Source organism: Lepisma saccharinum, chromosome 27 (assembly GCF_977018435.1).
Source record: "Lepisma saccharinum chromosome 27, izLepSacc3.1, whole genome shotgun sequence".
Lineage (NCBI taxonomy): Eukaryota > Metazoa > Arthropoda > Insecta > Zygentoma > Lepismatidae > Lepisma > Lepisma saccharinum.
The window spans coordinates 30538009-30562984 of record NC_139255.1 but is presented as its reverse complement, the minus strand read 5'-3'; the positions used below and the strand labels follow the sequence as shown (position 1 = coordinate 30562984).

General features: G+C 36.8%; 2 protein-coding genes across 4 annotated transcripts in view; one reads left to right on the top strand and one right to left on the bottom strand.

The window, feature by feature from the left end:
* Nucleotides 1-24976, top strand: part of LOC145980370 (uncharacterized) — a 455055-nt gene that overhangs the window by 407527 nt on the left and 22552 nt on the right. The gene's annotated exons all lie outside the window — the stretch shown is intronic.
* On the bottom strand, nucleotides 13613-24726 carry LOC145980454 (uncharacterized). Its single transcript, XM_083113551.1, has 8 exons — nucleotides 24534-24726; nucleotides 21648-21811; nucleotides 20510-20856; nucleotides 18765-19027; nucleotides 17952-18133; nucleotides 16604-16763; nucleotides 15594-15724; nucleotides 13613-14309 (listed from the first exon to the last, which is right to left on the bottom strand). The coding sequence occupies exons 1-8, from the start codon at nucleotides 24607-24609 to the stop codon at nucleotides 13971-13973; spliced, it is 1662 nt and encodes a 553-aa protein (XP_082969677.1). The 5' UTR covers nucleotides 24610-24726; the 3' UTR covers nucleotides 13613-13970.

Here is a 24976-nt window from a genome sequence, read left to right as displayed (position 1 = left end):
ATGGATGTTCAAAAGTTCAATGACAAATAATGAAGTGAATCGGAGATTAAGATGGTGAAATTATTATATGCTCTAGGGTACGTATTTTCTGTTCAGAGTTAACTTCGCTTTGCATGTACAGATGTTTCGAGAAATAATGGAGTCACCTTACGATTATCGTTCTGAACAGCGGTAAGCTGTTGGAATGTTAATGGTCTTGTTATTTCAAATGTGTTTTTAGTCGTTACTTCTCTGTATGTGGTTTATACCGCACCACGTAACGCAAGGTACCATGTTCTATTATCAGCAACTACACGAGTCCTACCCTGCGCGGCAATGAATCATTGACGTGTTGCAGTGTGCAAAAGGGGGAGTGAGGTTGCAAAAAAAGAAATGCCGCAGAGTGCAGCACTGGTCAGCAATAGCGAAAGAGGTAGGGGGATCGGAAATTAGCTTCGCCTTCCTCTGTTTTCATTCCCCCACCTCCAATCGCGTGGATGGGGGTTCGAACTGGGGTAGTTTTTCTTCCGCGGCGCCGGTTCATCGTCCAAGATCGCCGGAAGTCTGCCCGTTCACCCAAACTCTTGTTAGGAACTTTCCGGAAGCCATTTTGGGCCCAGGTTTCTAATCCAGTATTGATCCTTCGCGGCGATATTATGTTTCCGTGGCTTCATTTCGAGGCAGTTTGCACTTCGTTGTTTCAGTTTGCATTTCGTTGTTTGTCTTTGTTCACCCTGCTTGCCAAGCATAAAACAACAAAACATTGTTTACAAATAAACTTAGTTTTTCCAACTTTCGAAACAAATTGCATGGCAGTAATGTCGATATTAACGGAACAGGAGCATCAAAGCTCTTATTACTCTTGATTAGTCTGTGGTGTAAACTTGCTTTTTCAGTTCCTAAGAAAGTGTTATAGAACTTGCCAACAACCCATTTCAAATGTCCTATTAAAATGCAAAACGTTTTTTCCATCAAATGAATTGTATATTGTACTCAGAACATGCTTGATTAATGTACGTACATTTCGATTGTAGATAGCACTCACTCTTCGATATATCGAATGTATTTCTGTCACGATCTCTTATTTATTTATTTTCATAGACTTTTATCTATCCACCAGTTTAACAAATTTATGAAGTTTCAATATATACATACATGAAGAGAAAAATAAATTTGTTTTAAGGGATGCTATTGAAGGGGTGGTCAATGGAAGGAAAATCAGGGGAAGAAGAAGATACCAAATTATTGACGTCAAAATAAATGTGTCCTGAGATGCTACAAAGCGAAAGGCTCAAGTTCAAACAGCATGGAGGTTGCATGGAAAGACCTGCCCCTGGGCAGAAAACAACGAATGAGTGGATATATTATATATATACGTATCATAGGCAATGACTATGCTATTTCATAACACGTTTATAACATTATTTTGGACTTCGTGAAATAGACAAAGTAGTGTCAGTGGCGCTCCATATCCACTTTTGCATAAGTCCTGTAAAATAGTTATTTTTGTGTTTCATTAAGTTTGCACTGAAATATACGTAATATGGTTCGGTGATGCAGTCACGAACAATTTCGTGAAGGCAACAAGTACTTGTAAAGGTGAGCTGTGGTCTAACCTGCAGCGCAGGACAGTCGTCAGGGAATTCTGTGCGAGTCGGACCTCTGTTACAGAAATACGGTAATCTTTATTTTTTGTTGATTGTTGTAATGCAATTCTCTGGTTATTGTTAGGTATGCTAGATTATGCGAGTAAATTACCAACGCCAAGGCTTTCTTACTTTTTCTCAAGGTTTCAAAGTGGAATCCCAAACATTGATATGCAACTGGATATGAGCTTAACCTGGGACGTTAATTTTTGAGAAGATTCAAAACCTTGGTTTACTTAACCAGTACCCCCACCTTCATATCAATACGTACACCTCATTCTTTTCTTACCTGAAAAATACTGATTCACACGCTTTCTTAGTGGAACAGCAGATGGTGACCCCCACCCTATTATCCTTTCTCACTTTCTCTTTACTCAGAGTTCAAAAATTGTCTTCCTGTTCTTCAGCAAAACCAGTGTCTTCCTCTATTAATATTGCTTCCTCTTTATTCTTTTTTTCTTTTTCAACGCATCTTCTCTCCAAATCACAATACTCGGACGTTCTACATCTGCCATGATACGTGGCACACTTTCGCGGACGCCTTTTCAGAAGAGTACAAAAGGATGTATTGCAACTGCCGCTTCGCCATTGTTTCCTTGTGCAAGCCATGTGCCATCTGAAAGCGCTGACGTTGCAAAAGGAACATTAATAATAGAGTTGAGAAGCGCATTGTATTGGCCAGCGAAGAAAGCTCGGACGAAAAGCTCAGTCTTGTTACACTCTGTTGGTGATTCTGGATTGTTCTTGCAGTGTGTCTGAAATCAACATTCAAGTTGTTCGTGCATGATTCAGTAGACATTCAAGACATTTAAAACCGAACATTGAAATTTAATGAACAACATTCTCCCAGGAAAATCTGAAAGGTCAAAAACTGCACTCTTCCACACGTTTAGAACACATGTTTTATGTTTTTTTACAAGTGTTTTACAACAATTCTATAATTGAATAGTATACGGATGAGACAGATTTATGACGTAGATTGTTGTTACCGTTATTGCATTCACAATAAAATGTGATATCTCTGAAGACAGTAGCTACTACGGGGACAGAGTTGAGCCTTGCAACGATGGAGTAGTTTAAGCTTCTCGAACAGCCTATATGCGAGGTTTAGAAGTATGTATACATGGACGTCCGATGGATATTTCTCCCTAGTCAAGAAACACTCCTTCAGTTTGAAATTATCATGTTTCTGCAACGCTATTCTGTTAATTGACCTAAATTACTGAGACTGAAGTAAAATTATGTGTGAAATGTGAAATTTAAGGTAAACATTCAATTTATAGAAGCTGTACCCCCTTTCCCCCCTTTCCGAATGTCCATGAACGCACAGATATTTAAAGAAGTTTAAGTGTTTAATTTATAACTAGAAATACAGTGTTTCCTTGAATTATTAAGTGTCCTTATCAACCATTCTTCTTGAAAATAGTCGTCTTGATATATGTGTTAAACGCTTTATTTGTTTAAAACACGCTTGATTAAAGCACCGTTTAAAACATGACAACAGAAACTATTCAATTGTTTATTTTTCAAAAACATACATTTTGCCAACTCTGCCCCTCCATGATCGAAGAAACATTTGAGTGAGTGAAATTTTTTGTACTTGGTTCTACAGACTTGATCTGCCTCCCCCCCCCCCCCGTACTTCACGCACTTCCTCAAAGGGCAGTGGAGGCAATGTTCGAAAGGTGCAAGACCATACTTCAAGCGAACACCATACGAGGTGTGGTCTCGAAGTTCAGTTTTTAAGCCTGGGACTGGAAGCAAATATCTTTCGAATATAACTTCGACTGCAGCGGCAAATGCTGTCAATTGATAACACTACGAACACATAGCTTTTCTAGTGTTGTAAACACTTGTTTTTAACCATAGAAATCACGTATACTTTTAAAAAGTTTTTTTTTACATTTACATCATTTCCACGCAATGGAAGTTTAGAACTAACAACTGGCCGAATTTCGACTTTTAATTTCAAACAATTGAATAACGAGCACACGAGGAAAGTACACAAGCCTGCATTCTCGAGCCCTGCGAAGGCTCGTTTAATTGGCGCTTTCGAACTGCACTAGGTGACGTCACTTTCGACAAGACCTTGGACATTTCGGACAGAGCCGGAGTTAGAGCAGTGGATTTCGAATGTGGCTAAATTGTTTGGTGCTCTCCCTTCTGCGTCCTCGAGTCAAACAGTCTGTCTCGTACACAGCCTTCCGCCCGTTCTTCTCATCTTCTGGGTAGAGACAACTTAATTAAATCATTATGAGACGAGACGGTTGACGACGCCGTTTTTCAGTCTCCCCCAATCGCCACTTGAGCAGCGCCAGTTCATCTCGCGGGGAGTCGACCCAGTGAGTAACAATCGCAGCGTGGTAATCGATTTCTCGCAGCCGTGGTCGCTGCGAGCCATTTTGTCGGATGTGGCCCCCGTTGCTATTGTCTTGTGAAATGTGGCTGACTGTCCCCGTTTTCAAATCAAGATAATTCCGGCAGAAAGCCCAACGCCCGGGCCATTTCGTCCGCTGATTAAGAGACTCAATTTACAAGAATGGAATTAGGTTGTGGTTGACGGCGCCCGCCTCCCTGTTCCCGAAACAGGACTGGTGACGTCACTGATGGGCCACGTTGTTCTTTTGTTTCTGCGCACAATATTTGCCGGTGAATCTAATTTTCGTGCAGTCAAATGCATTATATTCAGTATAAGAACTGTTATTTACATTTCACTGTCTTGCGTGACGTGCACAACCGATTGGAAAGGCAATTTAAAGCAAATTGTCCACCGTCGTATTGATACACTCTTCTTTACGTAATGTGATGGGCCGGGTAGGGGGAAGAGGAGCTACCTCAAGTTGCATTCGTTTACGTACTTCAAACTATCGTCCACAGCATTTCTTCATTTTCTTCTGAAGAAACAGTGATAGAGAGTAAGGAATTATGGCACTGCATATAACCGTAAATGGTATTAGAAGGCTTTGGACTCCGACTCGGCTGTGTATAGGACCGGTGGCAGCCCACCATCGTGAGGAAATTGGGGAGTTACGAGCGTAACCCGGCTGGGGGTTCGACGTGCTGATTCCACGTCACCCCATTACCAGTTGAACATCACACCTCTAGGTAGGATTGTGGGAGGGAGACTGGCAGACGGGAGATAGGCGAAGGCCCTTTCAGGCCTGTAGAGTCACGGAATTATTATACTATAACAGGGGAGGAAGGGTCAGTGGCCCCTTCACCGTAACATTTTTTTAAACAGTGAAGGAAAATTTACTGCATTTGTAAAATTCATAGTAGTGTGCGTTGACGAATTTATTGTTTTGAGTTTCAAGTCCATTTATACACGGATAAGCTAATCGCGGCCGAATCTACAGTTTAAAGAGCGATCCGAACCACTGGGTATCGAACCCAGGACCCTTACAAGGCGACGACGTTATCAAAACGTCATGAATGAGCCCCTAGATATATTTTTTATCTGTATGTGTGTTAATGTGTGAAGTGATAAAGTGAGATAATTTAATGAAATTCGTGTTAACGTTGAACAAAATGCATGGGGGGAGGGGGAGAGCTCAGATTTGTTGTCTATATTTAGAAGTTATTAAGGTACTAGGATTACCTAGGCCGTTTCTATTGCGTCATTACAATTAAAAGAGCACCACAGTGTATTACTTAAAGCAAATTTATTTAAAGACAGGGGGAATATTGTTATTTACATCATCACTTTGTTTGGGTATAAATATTAGTTCCAGGATTTCAGTTTTCACAAAGTTCGGCTTCGGCAAGCAGCGAGCTACATATTTTCAACTCAATAAGCTCTGTATTTGAAAATGTCGTCATCAGCCAGTTTCTTTTTTATACTATATCTCGAGTATGAGACTCAAATATGCATAATTACACGTTCGATTCCTGCCCGGAATGAAGCTCGCCTAATCTCCTGTGAGCTTAATGCAAGGGAACTCCTACACTGCAAAATAATCAGTCGAGCCCGTCCACAGAGCGGTCTTCATTAGCTTCATAAGCCGTGCGTTGTAATGACGAGGGCGAGCTCTTGCGGCTCTCTGCCGAACTAACAAGGGACTTCGCGATTACGTAAAGCTCATTATGCACGCCGGACGTCATGGCCTAGCACAAGGGGACATTTTTCTACCAACGTTGCTTTTGAGGCCCGCTGCTCTTGTGGTAGACGAGCTCTGGAATGCCGAAACAACAAAGGGTTAGTCTGCGAGCCTATCAAATTGCGGGATGGGATAGCAAATGTGATGGTTGCAAAGACTGAAATCTAGCTGACTGTAGTCTGTGGCAACGAAGCGGAATATAAATAAACGAACAGCATTTTCGGTTATTAAAACCCCACAGACCAATATAAGGGCGATTATTAAAACGAGCGCAAACAGCGAGCAATATAGTTCGATTAGTAAAATAATCGAAAAACAATGACTAATATAAGTCGATTATTAAAATTACCGAAAAGAACTATCGGCTAAAATTATAAACTAATTAGTCCATGTTTGGTATCGATGCTGCAATCGTAGAATATACGTATAGGGGAGTGCTTTACGTACAGTTGATTGCATAAGTATTACCAAGCAAATTGTCAATCACATGTTCAAGCACTTTATTTTACCCAGTGATAGCGTCAAGAATTGAAACAATACTCCAAACAAGCTGCAGACAACATCTGCATCAGTATGCGTAAATATATATTCCTTAAAAACACGTAGGATGCAAAAGAGAAATTAATGTAAATAACCATGGACAATTTGTCGAGCAGTACAGCCAACGGCAACGATAATAATATTGTCCATTGCTATTTTCATTATTTTTTTCTACTTCCTGTATTGGACTGGAATTCTGTTAATGCGAAGCAAATATTGTCTTCTGCTTATCAACGTTTTTATTTTATCAGTGGCGGCGATTAGGGGGGCGTGGGGGGGCAACTGCCCCCTCACCTTTTTGCCACTGCCCCCCGCAGTCTACCAAGAGAAAGTAAACTGCAATCTTAGTTTTTTCGTGTTCATCGTATTGTAGAAAACAGGCTGAATTAAATTGGTGATGGGCAACTATTACTTTAGCCGTTGAGTGTACAGTTGTGGACACTTTTGAGTGGTAACAACCCCATTTGCTTTTATTTGGGGTCATTACAACCCAGACTTGTCCGTGACTGAGCTTTCACAGCGTGCAGAGGACATATATAAGGAAAAAATTCTTAATAAATGCTTTGCGATCGAAAATTAATTTTCTGTCCTGTATGAATCGAACGAGAAGGTGCGGATTCCCTATATTTAAAAAAAAAAACCTCTTCCACATTTTGTCCATGTGTGTGTGTGTGTGTGTGTGTGTGTGTGTTCAGTGCCACTGTACAGTGGGATCCATGAGTATTACCGTGCAAACTGTCCATGAATATTTTTATTATTTTTTTCTTACATCCTGTGTGTGTTTTAAGCGATCGATTTTTATGTACACTGAGAAAAAAGTCTGGTTGGCTGGAACAAATCCTAGTTACAGCAACCAAATCCCTTGTTTGTTATACGCGAGCAAAACGTGAAGGTTCAGAGTACAAAATTATTTGTTTGACTTAAATTTGTTCATCCAACCAAATCTTCTGTTTGTTGTATCTAATTGGATATAGTTCTCCGAGCAAAATGTTTGGTACCATCAACCACATCAATTTGTTGGCAGTAAAGGATCTTTTGTTGGAATTATGATTATTAAAAAGTATGAAATCCCCGGGGGGACAGGGGGGAATTTCCCCCACCAACAATTTTGTCCTAAAAAATCCAGTTGGTAAAGAAATTGGTTGGCTTCTTTAAAAATAAAGGATTTATTTATGTATGTAATATAAATACCTGATTAAATATATATCAGGTATATATAATATAAATATATAATGTAAGTACCTGATTATACAGGGTGGCTCAATAAGTCACTTAACACCCTCAGTACAAGGCCACTGCAGCGCGCAACATGGAAATGGTGATGACCAATCGTTATCAGGCCAAGGGGGAACCACATTGACGCCACCCACACGGTCGGCGGCCATCTTGATGTCCGCCATCTTGAATTCAACTTCAGAATTTTAAATGGGAAGGGGGTCGTGCGACATATCAAAATGGGCTAGAATTTCACGAGAAATGCAATGGTGAAGGTTTTTCGACGTATCTTTAACCAGTAAAAAGATATGACTGAATTCTTGTACCAATTTGCTCCTTTTCGAGGTGTTAGAAAAATCCCTTAAAATTTGTTTAGCCCTTCGGTAATGCATCGAGATCAAAGTGACGTCTATGGAGAGACGTTCGCATGCCATTGCACATTATTTTAATCGGATACATCCATGAAGAGCTGTGCATTTTGAATGGTTGTCGCGAACAATTTACAGTATGACGCTGACATTGAATTAAAAGTCCTTCACAGTGACAAGGCTAATGTTTATGTTCATAAGAAAGTTCATAAACAGAATATTCGATGATTTTTATCTGATAACCCATTTTCGACAGATCAAAGTTGAATGGTTAGTGTTGGTAAGTTAATGGTGTGGCGTGCTGTGTGGAACACGATTGGTTAGTCAATTTTCCATCAACGGAACCTTAAATGCTTAGGGCTACTTGGATTTGTTAAATAAACAGTTTTTTTCATCCTTGCTTATGGAAGAAGGTACTTTTGACAGAGTTTTTTCAATAGGGAAGAACACCAGAACACTTATGGGAACGTTATGAACCAGTTTTTGTCCAAAGTTAGTTATCAGATGACAAGGGTCACATATTCTGTTTATGAACTTCCTTATGAACATAAACATTAGCCTTGTCACTGTGAAGGACTTTTAATTCAATGTAAGCGTCATACTGTAAATTGTTCGCGACAACCATTCAAAATGCACAGCTCTTAATGGATGTATCCGATTAAAATAATGTGCAATGGCATGCAAACGTCTCTCCATAGACGTCACTTTGATCTCGATGCATTACCGAAGCGCTAAACAAATTTTAAGGGATTTTTCTAACACCTCGAAAAGGAGCAAATTGGTACAAGAATTCAGTCATATCTTTTTACTGGTTAAAGATACGTCGAAAAACCTTCACCATTGCATTTCTCGTGAAATTCTAGCCCATTTTGATATGTCGCACGACCCCCTTCCCATTTAAAATTCTGAAGTTGAATTCAAGATGGCGAACATCAAGATGGCCGCCGACCGTGTGGGTGGCTTCAATGTGGTTCCCCCTTGGCCAGATAACGATTGGTCATCGCCAATTTCAAATTCCATACCGCAGTGGCCTTGTACTGAGGGTGTTAAGTGACTTATTGAGCCACCCTGTAGTATAGATGCATATACTTAGGTATATATTTCATATTAAAAAAATGCGGTATTTGTAAAGAAGCAAACAAATTTCTTTACCAACTGGATTTTTGTAGGACAAAATTGTTGTGGTGGGGGGAATTGTCCCCCTGTTTAAAAGGATTTCACACTCTATTTTTTTAATATATACTATTGTGAAATTCATTTGTTATATATATTTTTTTTACATAATATGTATACCACTCTCTCACACACACACATGTATGCATTGGTGTAACTTGGTGGGGCAAGGGGGGGGGGGTGCTTGCCCTCCTAAAAGTTTCAGGTTTGTTAACATTTACAAGTTAAGGATACTTTTATCATCATCCTAAGACCTGAGAAGGTAAGTAATAAATAATACGATATATTTATAATTATGCAAATATAACAATTATTTAGCAAATAATCCTGGACACTATTTTTATGGGATGAAGAACTTTTCGACTCTGGCCCCCAAAAGTTAAGCCTCAAGTTCATACAAGTCCCAAGTTACGCTCATGCATGTATGATGTATGGGTCTAAATTAAGTTATCCTCCCTCCGTTACAAGTCTTTATTTCCATCCTTGGAAAGATATTCCCTGTTATTATATGCAGATGCGAAGGGGGCATGGAAGCATATATTTCTTTTCCATATTTGAAAGTGGAGATGATCAGAACCGTGCTATAGCCCCCTTTGCACATCCCTACACCCCCTGATGTGAGGCCAGATGAGTGCCACAGCTACTTCTACTAGGACAGACGAAAAATTTCCTCTTTTTTTTATCCGAGAGAAACAGATATGATCATCAGAACGAGGTATCTTGTATGGTAGTTGGACGTCCTACAAACTGAATCATCAAGTTACCACAGGTTACCATGGATGTAAAAAATCGACACTAATGCTATGCACTTAGTGAAAAAAGGGGAACTATATTTTGAGGTACTGTCTTGTATATGTTGCAATGACACATTGCGGGCCTGTGGCACAGTGGTAGCGTCGTCACCTTGTAATCAAGGGGTCCCAGGTTCATTACCCGGTGGAGGCACACAGTGGTTCGTATCCCACTTTGAACTGTAGGTCCAGTACCGATTAGCCAGTCTGTGCATAAAGTGGACTTAAAACAACAAATCAATCAATCAATGACACATTGCAATCTCACTATAATTTTTTGCATCATGTTTTATGGCATATTTCACTCTAGCTACAAAATGTATGTGGTCTACTCAATTTCTGTGCAGTGACATTGAAAAAAAAATACCACCTTAACGTAATAATAAACACTTCAGTATGAGGAATTTAAAAAAACAATTAAGAATGGCTAGGGTATAGTGCAGCAGCATCAAATACCAAATCAGCTGGTTGTGAAAAACATGGCAAAGTGACTTCAGTTCAGAGACCTATTTCATCTTGCACTCATATACATATCCACACGCAAACAAACTGGTGTCTCGAATAATGAACAAAATCTGTTCCAGGATGTTCATTGAGCAGAACACTGTTTCTCACAGGTCACTATACTCTGTTCCGGGAATCTCAGGAGTGAGCAAATAAAAACAAGTCTCTGCACAAATGGTGACTTGAGAGGGCTCCACCAATGTGACAGGCAATGGAATTGCATGGTTGGGGATAGTGACTTCAGTTGCCAGCCTTTGCAGCAGCGTGTACTGCTTTTTTTTCCACCTGTTCACTTTGTCCCCTTCTCTGCCGATATACACTGTCTAGCCCAAAAGATTCCCAGGAGAGAGTACATAGCAATAATTTTAATCTATTCCCAAGCCAAGTCAAAAAAAAATCTCTGAACATTGCAAAATAAAAAAAAATAATGCTGGGAATATCAAAATACCTTCAATGCTAGGATTGTTTAATTTAGAAGTTATAGAAAATATTGTACACACAATAGTTATAAAAAGTACACACATAACAGTATATATGCAAGTACAAATATCTAATTCATTATTATTTCAGCATTTCATGTTTTGATCGGTCTCTTTTTTAGTGTATTTACAACAATCGTTTTTAACGAATTATATAGCCTGGTCGCTGCTAGTAGATGAAATAGAGTACCCCACATGCTTCTCATGCAAGATAATGACCTACATCTGCTGATGGGTTAATCATGTGTGATTATATTTATGCACAGTTTGCAATGTGGGACATTTTCCATCTCGTGCTGATGTTTGTTATGTAGGATGTTTGTTACGCGAGGCACCAGTTTATTTTTAACACAGAAAAATATTCAATGAATTTAAAAGAAAATGGAAATTAAAGAAAACAAATTATGATACTCTTTTAATGGTACAAGTCCAGTGCACAAGTACACAAAATTTACTACTGAGGACATTTTCATTAATGTTACAGTAGTTGTACAAAATTACTTTAGAAAATAACTGAACTATAATTAAATTACATTGATACATATATGAAATTAAGAAACATAGTGGAGTTTCAAAAGCTACTTTTCACTGATATATATTTCTTGCCAGTACCTGAAATGTGAACATTACTTGGAGAATATTGACATACACTGTCATAAACAAAGATATACCACTCATTAGTATGCTCTACTTCATATGCAAATACATGAGAATTCAAACCAATTGTTTTCATTAATGTTACAACAAAATTTACACTTTTATTGTCATCTCCCAAAATATATTGTATCTTACCAAATAGTGGTTCATCTGATTCAAAAGAAATGAGCAAAACATCCCCTACTTTGTAATCTATCCCTCTTACATTTACTGACAAGCATGAATAAACTTGTTCCTTTAAATTAACTGGTACTCTATGACTGAAATTCGGAATGTCTTTAACATTAATACTGTCTCCAGGTCCGTAAACAACTTCTATTTGTAATCCTTTTCTACTAAGAGTTCTAAAACAGAATTGCAATTGATGTTTCAAGGCTAATGTATAGGCTATATTTCGCCTTGAGGCAACAACATGTGCATAACTTTTCAGTGTTCTATGTTTGCCTTCAAAACGCATGCACCAAATATTTATCAAGGGCACAATTCTATTCATTATTTGTGGATAATGGGTAAGAAAATGGTGCTTTGGCTTGAGATTCTCCTTGAACAATTCTTTGTACAGAAAATTATGCTCAGCTATTAGTGCCTCCAACAATATGCAAATGCTACTTTGGTAAGTTCGAGATGTTACAATTTCTACAATTTCTGCAAGTACAACATATAAACACCAAAAATCATTATCCGAAGGCACAAGATCACCTATCAACAGACCAAAATAACGCACAAAACAAAGCATTTCAGAAGCTGAGTACATAATTTGACCCTTCTTCAGATGTTCCATCGTAATCTTTGGTGGTATATTACTTGTTTCAGATAAGCCGTAATCAAAGAATTTTAGCCTATCATTAAGAGTTTCTAATGTACAGTACTTATTTTCAATTATTTTTTTTTACTATTCTAGCCATATCATACCTACAAATCCCTTCAAGAATGTCATGCATGATATCCACAGCAGCATTCTTTGTGACATGAAAACCAGGAAGTGCATTCCATATGCATTCTTCTTTAATTCCTGTTTCGGTATAATTGTTTACTAAAACATCAGCTTCATAATTCTGTTCATTTCTCATCAACTCTGCTTTTTCGGTTTCAAGTTGCTGTATCAAATTCTTGTGCGCTTTGCAGAATCTACAGGGAAAATTTCCTGAGAAGTTCTCAATGAACCCAAAAATAGAATTCATGCCAAGATTATCTCCTAGTATCAAACTTACCTTAAAATGCAACTGCTTTTCTAATCCATTGTGATTAACTGTTAACCCATGAATTTCCAATGACACAAGCTCTTTTTTTAGCTCCTTGAATACAGACTCATTGCCAAAAGTACTCCTATCTGTACTGTGAAACAGCAAAGCCAAGAAAATATTTTCTAATGTTGACAAATACTCTGCAGATAATCCACCCACTATATAATACACTGCGCCTAACTTATTCTTACCAGCGTGACCGCTCAATGGGTTATCTACTTCAAAATCATCAAAATATAAAAACAATGGAATTTCATATTCATATTGTTTCTCCCTCTGCCTCCAGAATTGACCTTGTATGTAATGTGTTATAGGTTCCTCGCAATCTGAGAGGGTATACATATTTTTAAATATATCGTCTAAGACCCCTGGTAATTCCAAAAAGATTTTTAACACTTTACTCATGGAAATGAACTGTCCATAGTGATGCTCAATATCCAAAACTACTTGGCCACATTTTCTTTTGTTACAGATAGATTCACCGATTTTAAACTGGCTAGGTTTAATGAGAAATTTTGATTCTGTAAAATATTTGAACCTGAGATGTTCTGTATGTAATTTATCAAAAGGATCCATCACAGATTGCAATAAACATCTCATATCTTCCGTTGTCTCATTTGATTTATCAACCAGAAGAGGCTCAATTTTACAAGTCAGAAAGTCAAGTAACCCGTAGCGTAAAAAATCTGTACAATATTCTATTGTTTCCTGAACTTGGTTTCTTGTGTAGCTGGAATTACTGTATAGTTTAGCAATAAACGATACAGCAGAAGCATGCAATGAATTTACAAACCTGTTAATAGGTACAGACTTCAGTGAATTTACATTGGTGCTTGTACTTTTAGGACCACTGTTAGCTGCAGGAAATTCTTGACACACTGTCCCAGATATCTGTGGCATAGTGTAAGTAACTGCAACATTATTTCTACAATGTTTAGTTTCTAGATGTCTCCGAAACGTGTATGCATTTTGGAAACTTCTTTGACAAGTTCCTTGAGCACAATGATAGGCAGTCAAATAAGTGCCAGAATGCTTGTAACTTATGTGCCAAAGAAGCAATTTAGGAGTACCCAAAGTTTTTTGCACCTATAGCAAGTAAACATATTGATGTGCAAGAATATTACATGGAAGAATCAACTATAATGCACTTACACATATTTACACTACATTTTACACTATCACTACATATTACACTTTCATTACATATTACACAACATATTGAATACTTTTATTTGTTAAGATCAAAATTAGTTTCTCTTTCTCAGCAAACTGCACCTTCACTGAATGCACTGGAGAGCACTGAGTGCTTCAAACACTCTTGGAATTTTTGAATCCCATTTTGTTGTTATGTGATAGATTGCCAGCTGAATAAGTAACCAGATATGTTCTGATTCTGGAGGATATGATGCATTGAGAACATGAAAAGCCTTAAAACATATATCCAAGCTCTTCAAAACTGAAGTCATCTTGTACAATGTGCTGTCAATATTTACATAACAACTCTGAATTTCAGTCACTGATGGCCCAACTACAATTATGTAAGGCTGCACTGTGAGGCCTATATTCTGCATTTTTTGCACCTTGTTGTATTTCAGTCTGTTAATGTCTCCAGGAATCTAATACAGAAAGAAAAAATACAATAAATACACATAGCCGGTTGGTTGGTCAGTTCAATCAGAATTACAAAATTCTATGACCCTCAAACATGTTGAAATAAATATAAAGAAAACATTCAAGACTTACATGTAAGGAAATATTTGCTGCAGAATGTATTTTCAAGATAACATTCTGTAACATAGAGACAGTGGTTCAAATCCCACTTTACACTGTAGGTCCAGTTCAAAATAAACAATATGGAATTTGCATTTTTTTTTTAGCATTTATTTAATCCAAAATGTTATCAATTTACACATATTGTATATACAGTGGGATGCATAAGTATTCCTTGGCAAATCACCCATGACTATTTCCATTCATTTTTCTCTTGCATCCGACGTGTTTTTAAGGACTGGCTGTGAATGTATGCTGGTGTAGAAGTTGTTAGCAGCTCGTTTGGTATTTTGTTTCAATCACTGAAAAAGAGAATAAACACGTTCTGGGACCATTTGCTTGGGAATACTTATGCATCCTGCTGTACATATTGCTTGCATTGTGGTTTCCTTTTCATAACTTAACAGTTATTACAAGTAAATGAACATTTTTTTGTCGTGATGCTTGGAGACACCCCCTCCCCTCAAAAATATAAGAATACCTGTAATACTAAGTTATAAAATGGAAAGTTGAATATATTTGTGATGCCGTATTTAAAATTTTCTAAAAGTGAACACTACATTCCACAAGTGTGACACTGAAGTCTAGATTACTTCCTCTCTGTCTCTCTCTTCCTTCTGTATATGTGTCTGTGTGTGTGTGTAATTGTTAAAAAGAATGCAAAAAATATGTGGTTATTTATCTTACGCATTATGGTGACTGGTAATGATATAAGATACCATTCACGTGAAAATTAATTTTCACACTAAGTACACATTCCGAGCTTCCAACTCTGTGAAACAGCAGCCCATTGCATCGAATCTCACTCCCTCTGTTATCTGTCTTTTTTAAATCAGAGCTCTATTTCTTACGATGTAGATTTCCTATTGACATCACAATGCTGAATCAACACCAAAAATGTTTGCCTCCCACTTGGCTTGCATCAGTTACGTGGGAGATCTGCTAATTGTCAAGCATTATATTAAAATTTGAACCTGGAACACCACCTTGAGTAGTGAGTCAGCCAAGCAGAGGCCATGTAGTTATCAAGCTACTATATGGCTGTCTACTCCAATGCTATGAGTTCTTTACACCAATACCCCTAACTGAGACTACATTATCTATATGGAAAGAATTGTGAACAAAAATACCTTTGCATGACATATAATTCCTTCCTGGCTTTCCAGGACGGATGGTTTCCATTGCTTTCTCACACTCCTGATTCTCCCTGGAGGTGGTTGCATATAAGGAAGCAACATGATTTGCACTGTATGCTTTGAATCTGAAATTATAGTTCCAATAGGGTACTTAGGTAATTGATTACACATCCTCAACATTTTCTCAATGCAAAATTTGAAAATGTTTCAAAGGAAAATATTATCCATTAACAAAAATACTTAATATTATCTAGACCTACTGGAAGCATGCAGGCAGAATATGTTACTGAATTAATTGAATAATATAACCTGCATGCTTCTATTTGAAATATTTATATAATTATGGATAAACAGCAGTCCACTAAACTTCTGACTCCTGAGCACTTTCTAGAAATATGGTATATGATTTATGAAGAACTAAACACTATCTCTTCAAAAGCAATGGTAACATGTTATAGTTTAATTAAAAATTGAACGTTGAGTTGAGTTGGTGTTTAAGTCCACTTTATGTACAGAAAGCTAATCGGGACTGGACCTACAGTTTAAAGTGGGATCCGAACCACTGTATGGTTCCACCGGGTATCGAACCCGGGACCTCTTGATTACAAGGCGATGGCGCTACCACTGCGCCATCGAAAAATTTAACCTATGGTGAATAAGAGCACATTTATCTTTATGCCATACTACATTAAGTAAAGTCAAGGGTTCTTTTAAAGAGGCAATCTTGCAAGACAAGTACCTCGGTGTAAATGAGTAAATTGTAATGGTGTATATTGCAAGAAAATCAAAAACACTTCCAACAACTTTTAATCCGTTTCGTTTTCACTTATATTTTCTTTAAAAATTTTAAGATTAATAACAACCAACAGTGTATATAATGAAATACGTCCATTCCTTCTCCAATTAGAATTTGATAAAGTATTCATGCCTAGCTTTTGAAATGATTAATTTCTTTCTTTTCATTCTTATCATACAGGTGAAATATGATGAAACTCTGAACTTACCATCACTTAAATTAGCACCATCTAACAACGACACTAGTTTCATATAATTGACATCTGTTGAGCCACTTTTTAAGGATCTTAAATTCTGGAAAAAAGTTTCCCATTGTGTCAGAAGTTCAAATACACTTTCTGGATGTGCCTGTTCAAAGTCTGATTCTATCTATATAAAGACAAAAAAAAAAAAAAAGTAATATACATAAGTAGCAATCAAAAGACAGAACAAAAGTAGATGTATTTATTTCTATACAGCTTTGTCCTGTGCTTCTATCCCATATTGTGAAATCGACAATACACCATGACCAGGATTTTTTACATCAAGTGAATGTAAATATCTTACAGTGTCTCAAGTCTTTTAATGTGAATGGTTAGGAGGATATTAATCATACTGCCCACATATACCTTTTGAAATCATGTTAGTTGCATTAAGGCAGTAAGAAAACTGACCCTCGTCACCCAGTATCTTCCGATATATGATTGTTCCTTTATCTTTTCTTCATTTCCACCACAGCAAAAAAAAAAAAAAAAAAGAAACAACAAAAACATAGAGCCACTTCCTAATATTCTGGGATACACTGCCTTCCTTGTCTCATACATTCATCCCATAACTACAAAGTTACAACCTATATGCTATTAGTGAGAGAACTGGAGTCACAGTGGTCTTATGGCATTTTACTGCTACATCAGAGACCCAGGTTCCATTCCTGGGGTGGGTGATGTAAGATCAGAGATCTTTTGGCCTTGTCCCTGCATAAAGTGACTCTGGGGTTCACTCAGCCGAATATAAATAGGTACCTGGGGTAACCCTGGGAAGTAAAGGTGGCCACAGCCTGGTGCTGATCACATCACCTTTAAAACTTGGGGGGGGGGGCAAGGAGAGTTTACTACTTTTTAGTTGACGAGGCTTAGCATTACGAGGCCCTAATACTGGAGCAAAAATGGCTAATCGTCACCACTTTGTAGGGCCCTAACCCCCGCATCCCCTAAATGTGCCTTCATGGCACAATGCAATATGCACATGTAACTTTTCCTTACCTACAAACCCCTATGAGAGAATATGTACTGTAGACATATTTTACCAATACGATAACATCATTACGATAAATTATAAAAAATATAGTCACAAATTATCCTAATATATATAAACAGCACTGGAAATACTGTATACACCAGCAGAAAATATGAAAACGAAGCTCCTGGGAAAGATAGATGTGTGTGGCACCCAAATAATATAACAAAAAATGGGACAATAAAAAGCACAAATGTTTAATTTGTACAAAGCATTGAACACTTCCAATTTTTACAAATCTTTCAACTTATTCATTTATTAAGAAATGAGATGTGTGCTTACCAATGTATATCCCAAGCTGTGCTGTAGTACTGGCCAATCCTTTATAAAATGTTGCACTGTGCTTCCATCACTTTTCAGATTCTGTTCCTGCCTCATGCTCCAAGTATTCTTCCAATGTTTTAGTACTTCTGGCCATGGTTCGCAACTATTTGCCAGCCAGGACTTGCTGTTTTCTTGTTCGTCTTTAAGATAAACAGAGAATATGGAAATATTACACAATAGTTTCCACTCCGATAAATTTCTGAACTTCCATAATGATACACATAATAATGAAAATAATGTAAATTATGTATAATATCAATCACAGTAATGAGAAAACTATAAGAACTGAAAAAATTACAATCTCATAATGCTATTGCCAGTGCACTGTGCCTTATCTGGGAATTGAACCAGATTACAATGTGATGGCATTCCCACCATGCCCTATAAGACTTTGATTTGCACTCTTCATTTCATTTTTCGTCCATGTTATAATTTCATTACAAATGGAACATATCAATGAATAACAGCACATTTAACTCTATTCCATACTACTTTAAGTCAAATCAAGGGTTCTTTTAAGAACCTTTCAAGAACTTCAAAAATTAATATGTATGTCCCCATTTACTAAAAATTAAATCTGCCTTACTCTGCAGAAAATAGGTGACTACATGTAACAGATTTGTTATCGCAAATCTTTGTAAAATGGTACAATGGGTTTTAGAGAACATTTACACTGTTAAACAAATAAAAAGGATAAAGAAATGGAAAATTTTTAAGTTGATGAAAAACACACATTAAATATCATAATTCAGACAAAATTTATGAAATTACCTGAAATAGTAGTATCCACATCAATTGCTGATTTTTCTGATAGGCCTATTGTCCTGGATACACTGCCTAGAATCCCAACACTTCTCAATTCTCGAAATTTATTTCTGTATTTGTCCACCAACTTTCCCTTTGATATACAGGATTTGTTCACTCTGCTATCTCTCTTTTTAACTGGAGGAATATAATAAACTGAAACACTTTCTGTCTGGAATATAGACACTATACTTTCTGCTATACTTTCAAATTGGCCATTTCGCAGGCGTCTGCAAAATACAAAATTAGAGATGAGATAAGAATGTGGTATCTCCCCTCTGTAGCAATGGTTTAATTATATTTCTACATAATTAAAAGTTTGAGGCAATACTAAAACTTGTTCATTAATAAAATGTGGACTTATTTTACTTCTGTTCTGTAATATTTGTTTGTCAGATCGAATTTTAGGAAGTTAGAATTCCTGTAGTATCATAATCAAACAAAAACATGTACAGACATTTAAATGCACATTGTACTCATCATTACTTTCCTTTCGTCATACCTTTCAAATCATTTGTGTGTGTGTGTGTGTGTGTGTGTTCATTTCTGTACACTAAAAGTCCGAAAAATAATCATGTATGTGTTTATTTTGTTTGATACTTGACCTGTTCTAGTTAATACTATAGGCAATCGGTACACGATAGTCATGTTTTTCTTACCTTCCACCAAAAGTACACTCATAACACTACTATTAATTAGATTCTTCTTTGGATATCTATCTTTGGTAATGAATATCATGGTGACCAAAGCTGTTATCATGCTCCGAGTAGTCATCTCATGAATATTTACATGATGTATCTTTACATAACTAATAAAAAAAAATAATAAGCCAGCATCCAGTAACCTTGCTGCAAGAAGAAAAGTAAATCTGCTGAACTGACAATAAAGAAATGGGAACAGGTTAAATGGCTGTCATTGTAGATTGAGTTGGTCTTTTTTAAGTCCACTTTATGCACAGTAAGGCTAATTGGGACTGGACCTACAGTTTAGAGTCGGATCTGAACCGATATGTGCCCCACCGGGTATAGAACCAGTGTCCTCTTGATTACAAGGCAACGACGCTACCATTGTGCCATCAGGGAGGCTGGCTGTCATTGTAATAGTACTTACGCCTAAATATAAGAATGCTCATAATAAACAATGCCAAATCCATGGTACAGTTCTTCACAAGATTAAAAATAGTGTAAGTGACATTTATGTCCAGGCTATGCTTTATGTGCATAAAATTCTAAAATTTGGGCATAAATTACACACTGGTATGAGTTCTGTAGACATGAGGTAAAATATGAGTCTATGGCAATGAAATTTCACTATTGTCAGTTCTATTTTTACCTGAAAAAAAAATCTGGTATTCTTCATAAGTGAATTTACTGGGTTAATGCAAATATAGTCTTCCGCAGTCATTTCAGCTATTAAATGATGCTGTTGTATTTTCATTTGCAAGTGCAAGTTATCTACACTACACTTCTGTCAAACACAAATGATCAAGATATTTTTGTCAACTACTGAAAAAAGCTACTGGTATTGCATAATGTTCCTTTTCACTGAATAAACACACTAGTCACTGTTTACCAGATGTCTTTTCCTTTTTTTTTTTTTGTTCAAGTGGAATTTGCAAAATGAGCTTTGTCCCTGATAATAGGCATCTCATAAAATATACTTTAGTGGGGTAGTTCTAAAACTCAGAGAGAATGTTTCAAGCAAAAACTTACACATTAGGATTCTGTAATAAATGGTTGATGATGATATCAACGAGCAGACCTCTGGTCTTACGATTTAGTGATTTTCCTGTCTCATATGTCCCAAGGACAAATCTTCCACTTCCACTTCCTTGTAAGATATCCAAAATGTTTTGTGACGTAAATGGTTCTTGTATTTTAACTGGAATGCTTCCAGATGTCTCAGGTACATTTATGCTATATTCTGCTATTCCACCCTCAGGTTTCACATTATTTACACTTGTATCTTCACAGCACACATCAAATTCATCTATGTAGTTCTCACTTATAGTACTACCAGCTGGTGTATTTGTCAAAGTTTCAGCTGATGAAGATTGCACCTAAATTAAAAAAAAATGTAAAAATAAATATGTAACTTTTATTGTTTACATACAAAAAATGTTTAATGCTTCTTAGTTATACATGAAAAGGAAAAACCATTTGGATAATTCTGATAATTTTTACTTTAATTCATGATTCAATAGAGAAGGAAATCACATAACTTATCTTACATGGTCCCTTCTTTTCATCATTATTGTTGTTTTTTATCACCATGTTAGGCTTATCTGTTTATTTTTAGCCTTCACAACTCTTTGGATGCACATTTTATAAATACCCATGCAGTTTAGTAACAACATTAAAATAAATATGTGAACACTAGTTCAAAATGTAAAATGTATTCATTTCAAGCTCATCAGGTCACCTTCAGAGCATCATGCCCTGCAGGTTAAAAATGGTATTAAACAAAAAGGATGGACAAGATGAAGGGAAGAATAAGCTGTAACTACATTCCCAGGTGTTCTGGGTTGAAACGTAAAACCTGACATATTTCTTTCCCCCATGCACTCGTATTGCATAATCGAGGTTATAAAATTTAAGTCAAAAAAGAAAGTCACACATAACATTTCTTGTAAATTTAACATGAAATGGAAGAAGAGAAAAGTATATGCATACATTGTAAAGACTCAAAATTGGAAACCTCGGTGTTGAGCAGTTAATGGAGTAGTTCACCAAGTTGGTTCTCAATTTTGATGAGGGAAATATGAGACATTAAATTACATACCTCTGTAGGACTAGCAAGTAAGAAACAAGAAACTGAAGTGTAGAAATATATGACAGTTAGGTTACATACCTCTTTAGGCGTATCAAGTAAGTACCCTGTAGATGATAGTTTTACTTGTTCTCTGTATTCTTCAAGTTTTTTCATAAAAATTGCTCTTCTGCCGATTTTTGGAATAAGTTCTCTGAGATGATCTGCAGTGAGCATGCACAATGCACCTATGTCTATTTCATGCTCTGAAAACAAATATAGCAAAATTTTGGAAGAATAAGTAAGAAAGTTTAATTTAGAAAATCCAGGGCTGTGTCAGAATACAGCATTTCTGTCTCTTTCTTGTTACAACAGAAGCCATCTTTTTCTTCAAATGTATGGTGGTTTGTTTGTTTTTATAAGCACTGGTTATTCCTATTTCATTAATCTTGATGAAAAGGTGAAGGGATGAAGTGGCATGAATGAGGTTCAGCATGAGGCCATTCTTTATGTAACCTAAGTGGCCTTTGCCATTGTTAAAGGTTCTGAATACAAGTTTGTAACCTTAACCACTAACACAAAATTGTTTTGAAAATGAATGGTAAGTGAGGTTATAAAACAGACACAAGAGTAGACAACAGTGATTTTAATTTATGGTTATTTATGATATTTATGATGTGGTTTCTGTGACGGTGGTAAGGGTGCTATTAGATAGGGATCCAATATTTCTGCAAACAGAATTCAGTACTTTAGTATTATACATACTAGCTGGTTAGGTTAGGTTAAGAGTATTAGCTAGTTTCAGGATCGACAAAATCATGTTTGCGAGGGGAATATAATTTAACATAGGCAAATGAGGTAGTCGGTATAATACTCAAGTACCCAGAATTCTATTATGCACATGATACTAGAAATGAACAATTATCAAAAACAGGAATCACAACGAGTTATTTAATTCCTTCTTTTACATCACTTTTGGCTAATCTCAATAGAAACGATGAATTGTTATTTGATTAAATTGATGCACAGACACTCCCAAAGGAACACTGCCTCGACCAGGACTGGAATATGGAACCCTCAGTTGGCTACCATGGCATCAGTTATTTAATGGAACTGATGTTTTAAGTGCATGAAGTAAATTGAAAGTAGAATGACACAAAAATGTCGTTTAAGCCCATTTTGTGCTCAGATAACTTAATCAGCATTTGAACTAAATTTAAAATGCAATCTAGAACAGCTGGGCAATGCACCTACACTGGGAATCAAACCTGGAATATCTTTCTTACAAGGTGACAATAATCGTGGTAAAAATTTACTATCCTTCGGACACCTCTAATATTTTCGTTTCGTCAATTTTTGACATTCGTACTTACGTATCTGCTTCGCGGAACATTCCTGAAGGTGTATCAATGTTGGGCATGAGTTTACAATACCGGACCACTCTCCAATTTCTATCAAATTTCGCCTACTTACTAATTTCGGTGTCCTGATGACGTATCTGTAGTTCATATTTGGCGGTCACTTGTTAAAATTGTACATTTACGTGTACAACTTGTAAAATAACCTTGCGATTTACCACGGTGATTGTCCATACACAGCAATTCGGAACCATCTTTCTTTCGCAATTAATTAGCTAATGGTCTTCCTTTACGCACAACAATCTTGTTGACGACAGACGAGGAATGCCTACGAGGTTAGGTTAGGCCTGTTAGGTTAGGTTCCATTAGCATAAATACAAAGAAAAATTAATATTTTAGCTAAGAAAACTATACCTTATCTTGCCTGTTGATTTCTTCATGTTGGGAAAATGGCGTCTTCCGTGCAGCTATTGTTCTTATGGTAGGGTTACGTTACGTTAAGAAAACATAGTTTATTTCATTTTTTCCTCGATTTCCATACTTGACCGCCAATTATTACATGCAGATTCGTGATTAGGAGTTCACAATTAGTGAGTAGGCGAAATTTCATAGAAATTGGAGAGTGGTTCGGTATTGTAAACTCGTTCCCAATGTTGTTTTGATGAAATTTGAACTATGTTTCCTAACCTAACAGAACTAACCTAACCACGCGCCAATGGTTCGCAATTATTTCCAATTTCTAGATCCTGATAATAACACGACACCAAATTTTAACTATGTTTCCTAACCTAACAGAACTAACCTATCCACGCACCAATGGTTCATGGGGCTAGCTATTCTCCGTTGGAGAATTAATTTTCAACGAACAACATGAATTTCAGCTATGAAACATTCCCACATCACACAAAACACCTTCCCGATGTTCGACAATGCTACAGGAACTTATTACGGTAAGTAGTTTCTTATGTAAAAATAAATAAATGTGTCCGAAGGATAGTAAACAAGTACCAAAACAACTTAAAAATTACCTTACGCAAACAAGCACGCTTGCCATGGACAATGTATTTTCCGTTAACAAGCGACTGTAAGTATCGTAGACCAATGGGAATTAATGTAGAAATAATTCGGAAGCTTAGTAGCATGCATTTAGGGACTTTATGTTAATGCTACGAGAACCAAACCTGACCTGCCTAACAACCACGAAAGCATCTATTGGCTAAAACTCTGCAGTATGTGTTAACAGACGTAAATGAAAGTCGAACCATGCGAAAATTGCATTCTTAGTATCATGAAATCTGAATAAAACAAAATGAACTTGGGCGGGAAAGGTTCCTGGCCCGAGAATCAAAGCCATGTTGTCCGCATGGTAGTAAAGATGCTACGCAGACTGAGCTACCACGCCTATGTAAACGCAAAACACACTTGCGCCACATGTAATGCATTATATTCTCTATACTGTATGATTAGATAGTACATACTTGATTAATTAGTAGAGATTAAAATACGAGAGACAAAACCGACACCGATGTGGCAGACTCGAAAATATGCATTTCAACTCGTACGCCTGTACGCAAATTAATATTTATGTTTTTCACATATTATGATTTCTATTTAAAACTGTTCCACTTACCAGCAAATGTAGGAATTAGACCTTCAAAGCCCCACAACTTCAAAAGAATCGATACTTCGTTTCCGAGATCCGCCATGTTTTTCTTGTCACACTTGCCAGTACGAGAATCACGTTCTTTTTGTTCAAGGAACAAAATATCTGTTTCAAAATACAAACAGAACGTCAAACAACAAAATGGCTGTTTCAATGGACAAAACTAACTTCAAACAAGTATGATTGTTAAGAGAACTAAACCAAATGGTTTATGTAAACAGTCACTTTGTAGGTGTAACTAAACTTTGGTTAACCGTACGAAATATTGTGGAACCAAATATATTTTGCCCCTGCAACTAATCCGTTCTCTCCGTGTATGCTGTTGCAGAAGTTATCAACATATTGTTTGAGTTTTCTATTAATTCTTGAAGATCTTATTGGGTCAAATAAAGTGCACGAACATGGATGGT

Bases quoted from the DNA above. Each gene is read 5' to 3' on its own strand.
- LOC145980454 (XM_083113551.1), bottom strand. From the start codon at position 24,609: ATGGCGGATCTCGGAAACGAAGTATCGATTCTTTTGAAGTTGTGGGGC. The intron at 16,764-17,951 runs GTAAGCACACAT...GTCTTTATATAG, and splicing joins ACAGCTTGGGATATACATTG to ATAGAATCAGACTTTGAACA. The intron at 15,725-16,603 runs GTAAGTTCAGAG...CTATAATTTCAG, and splicing joins TGGTGCTAATTTAAGTGATG to ATTCAAAGCATACAGTGCAA.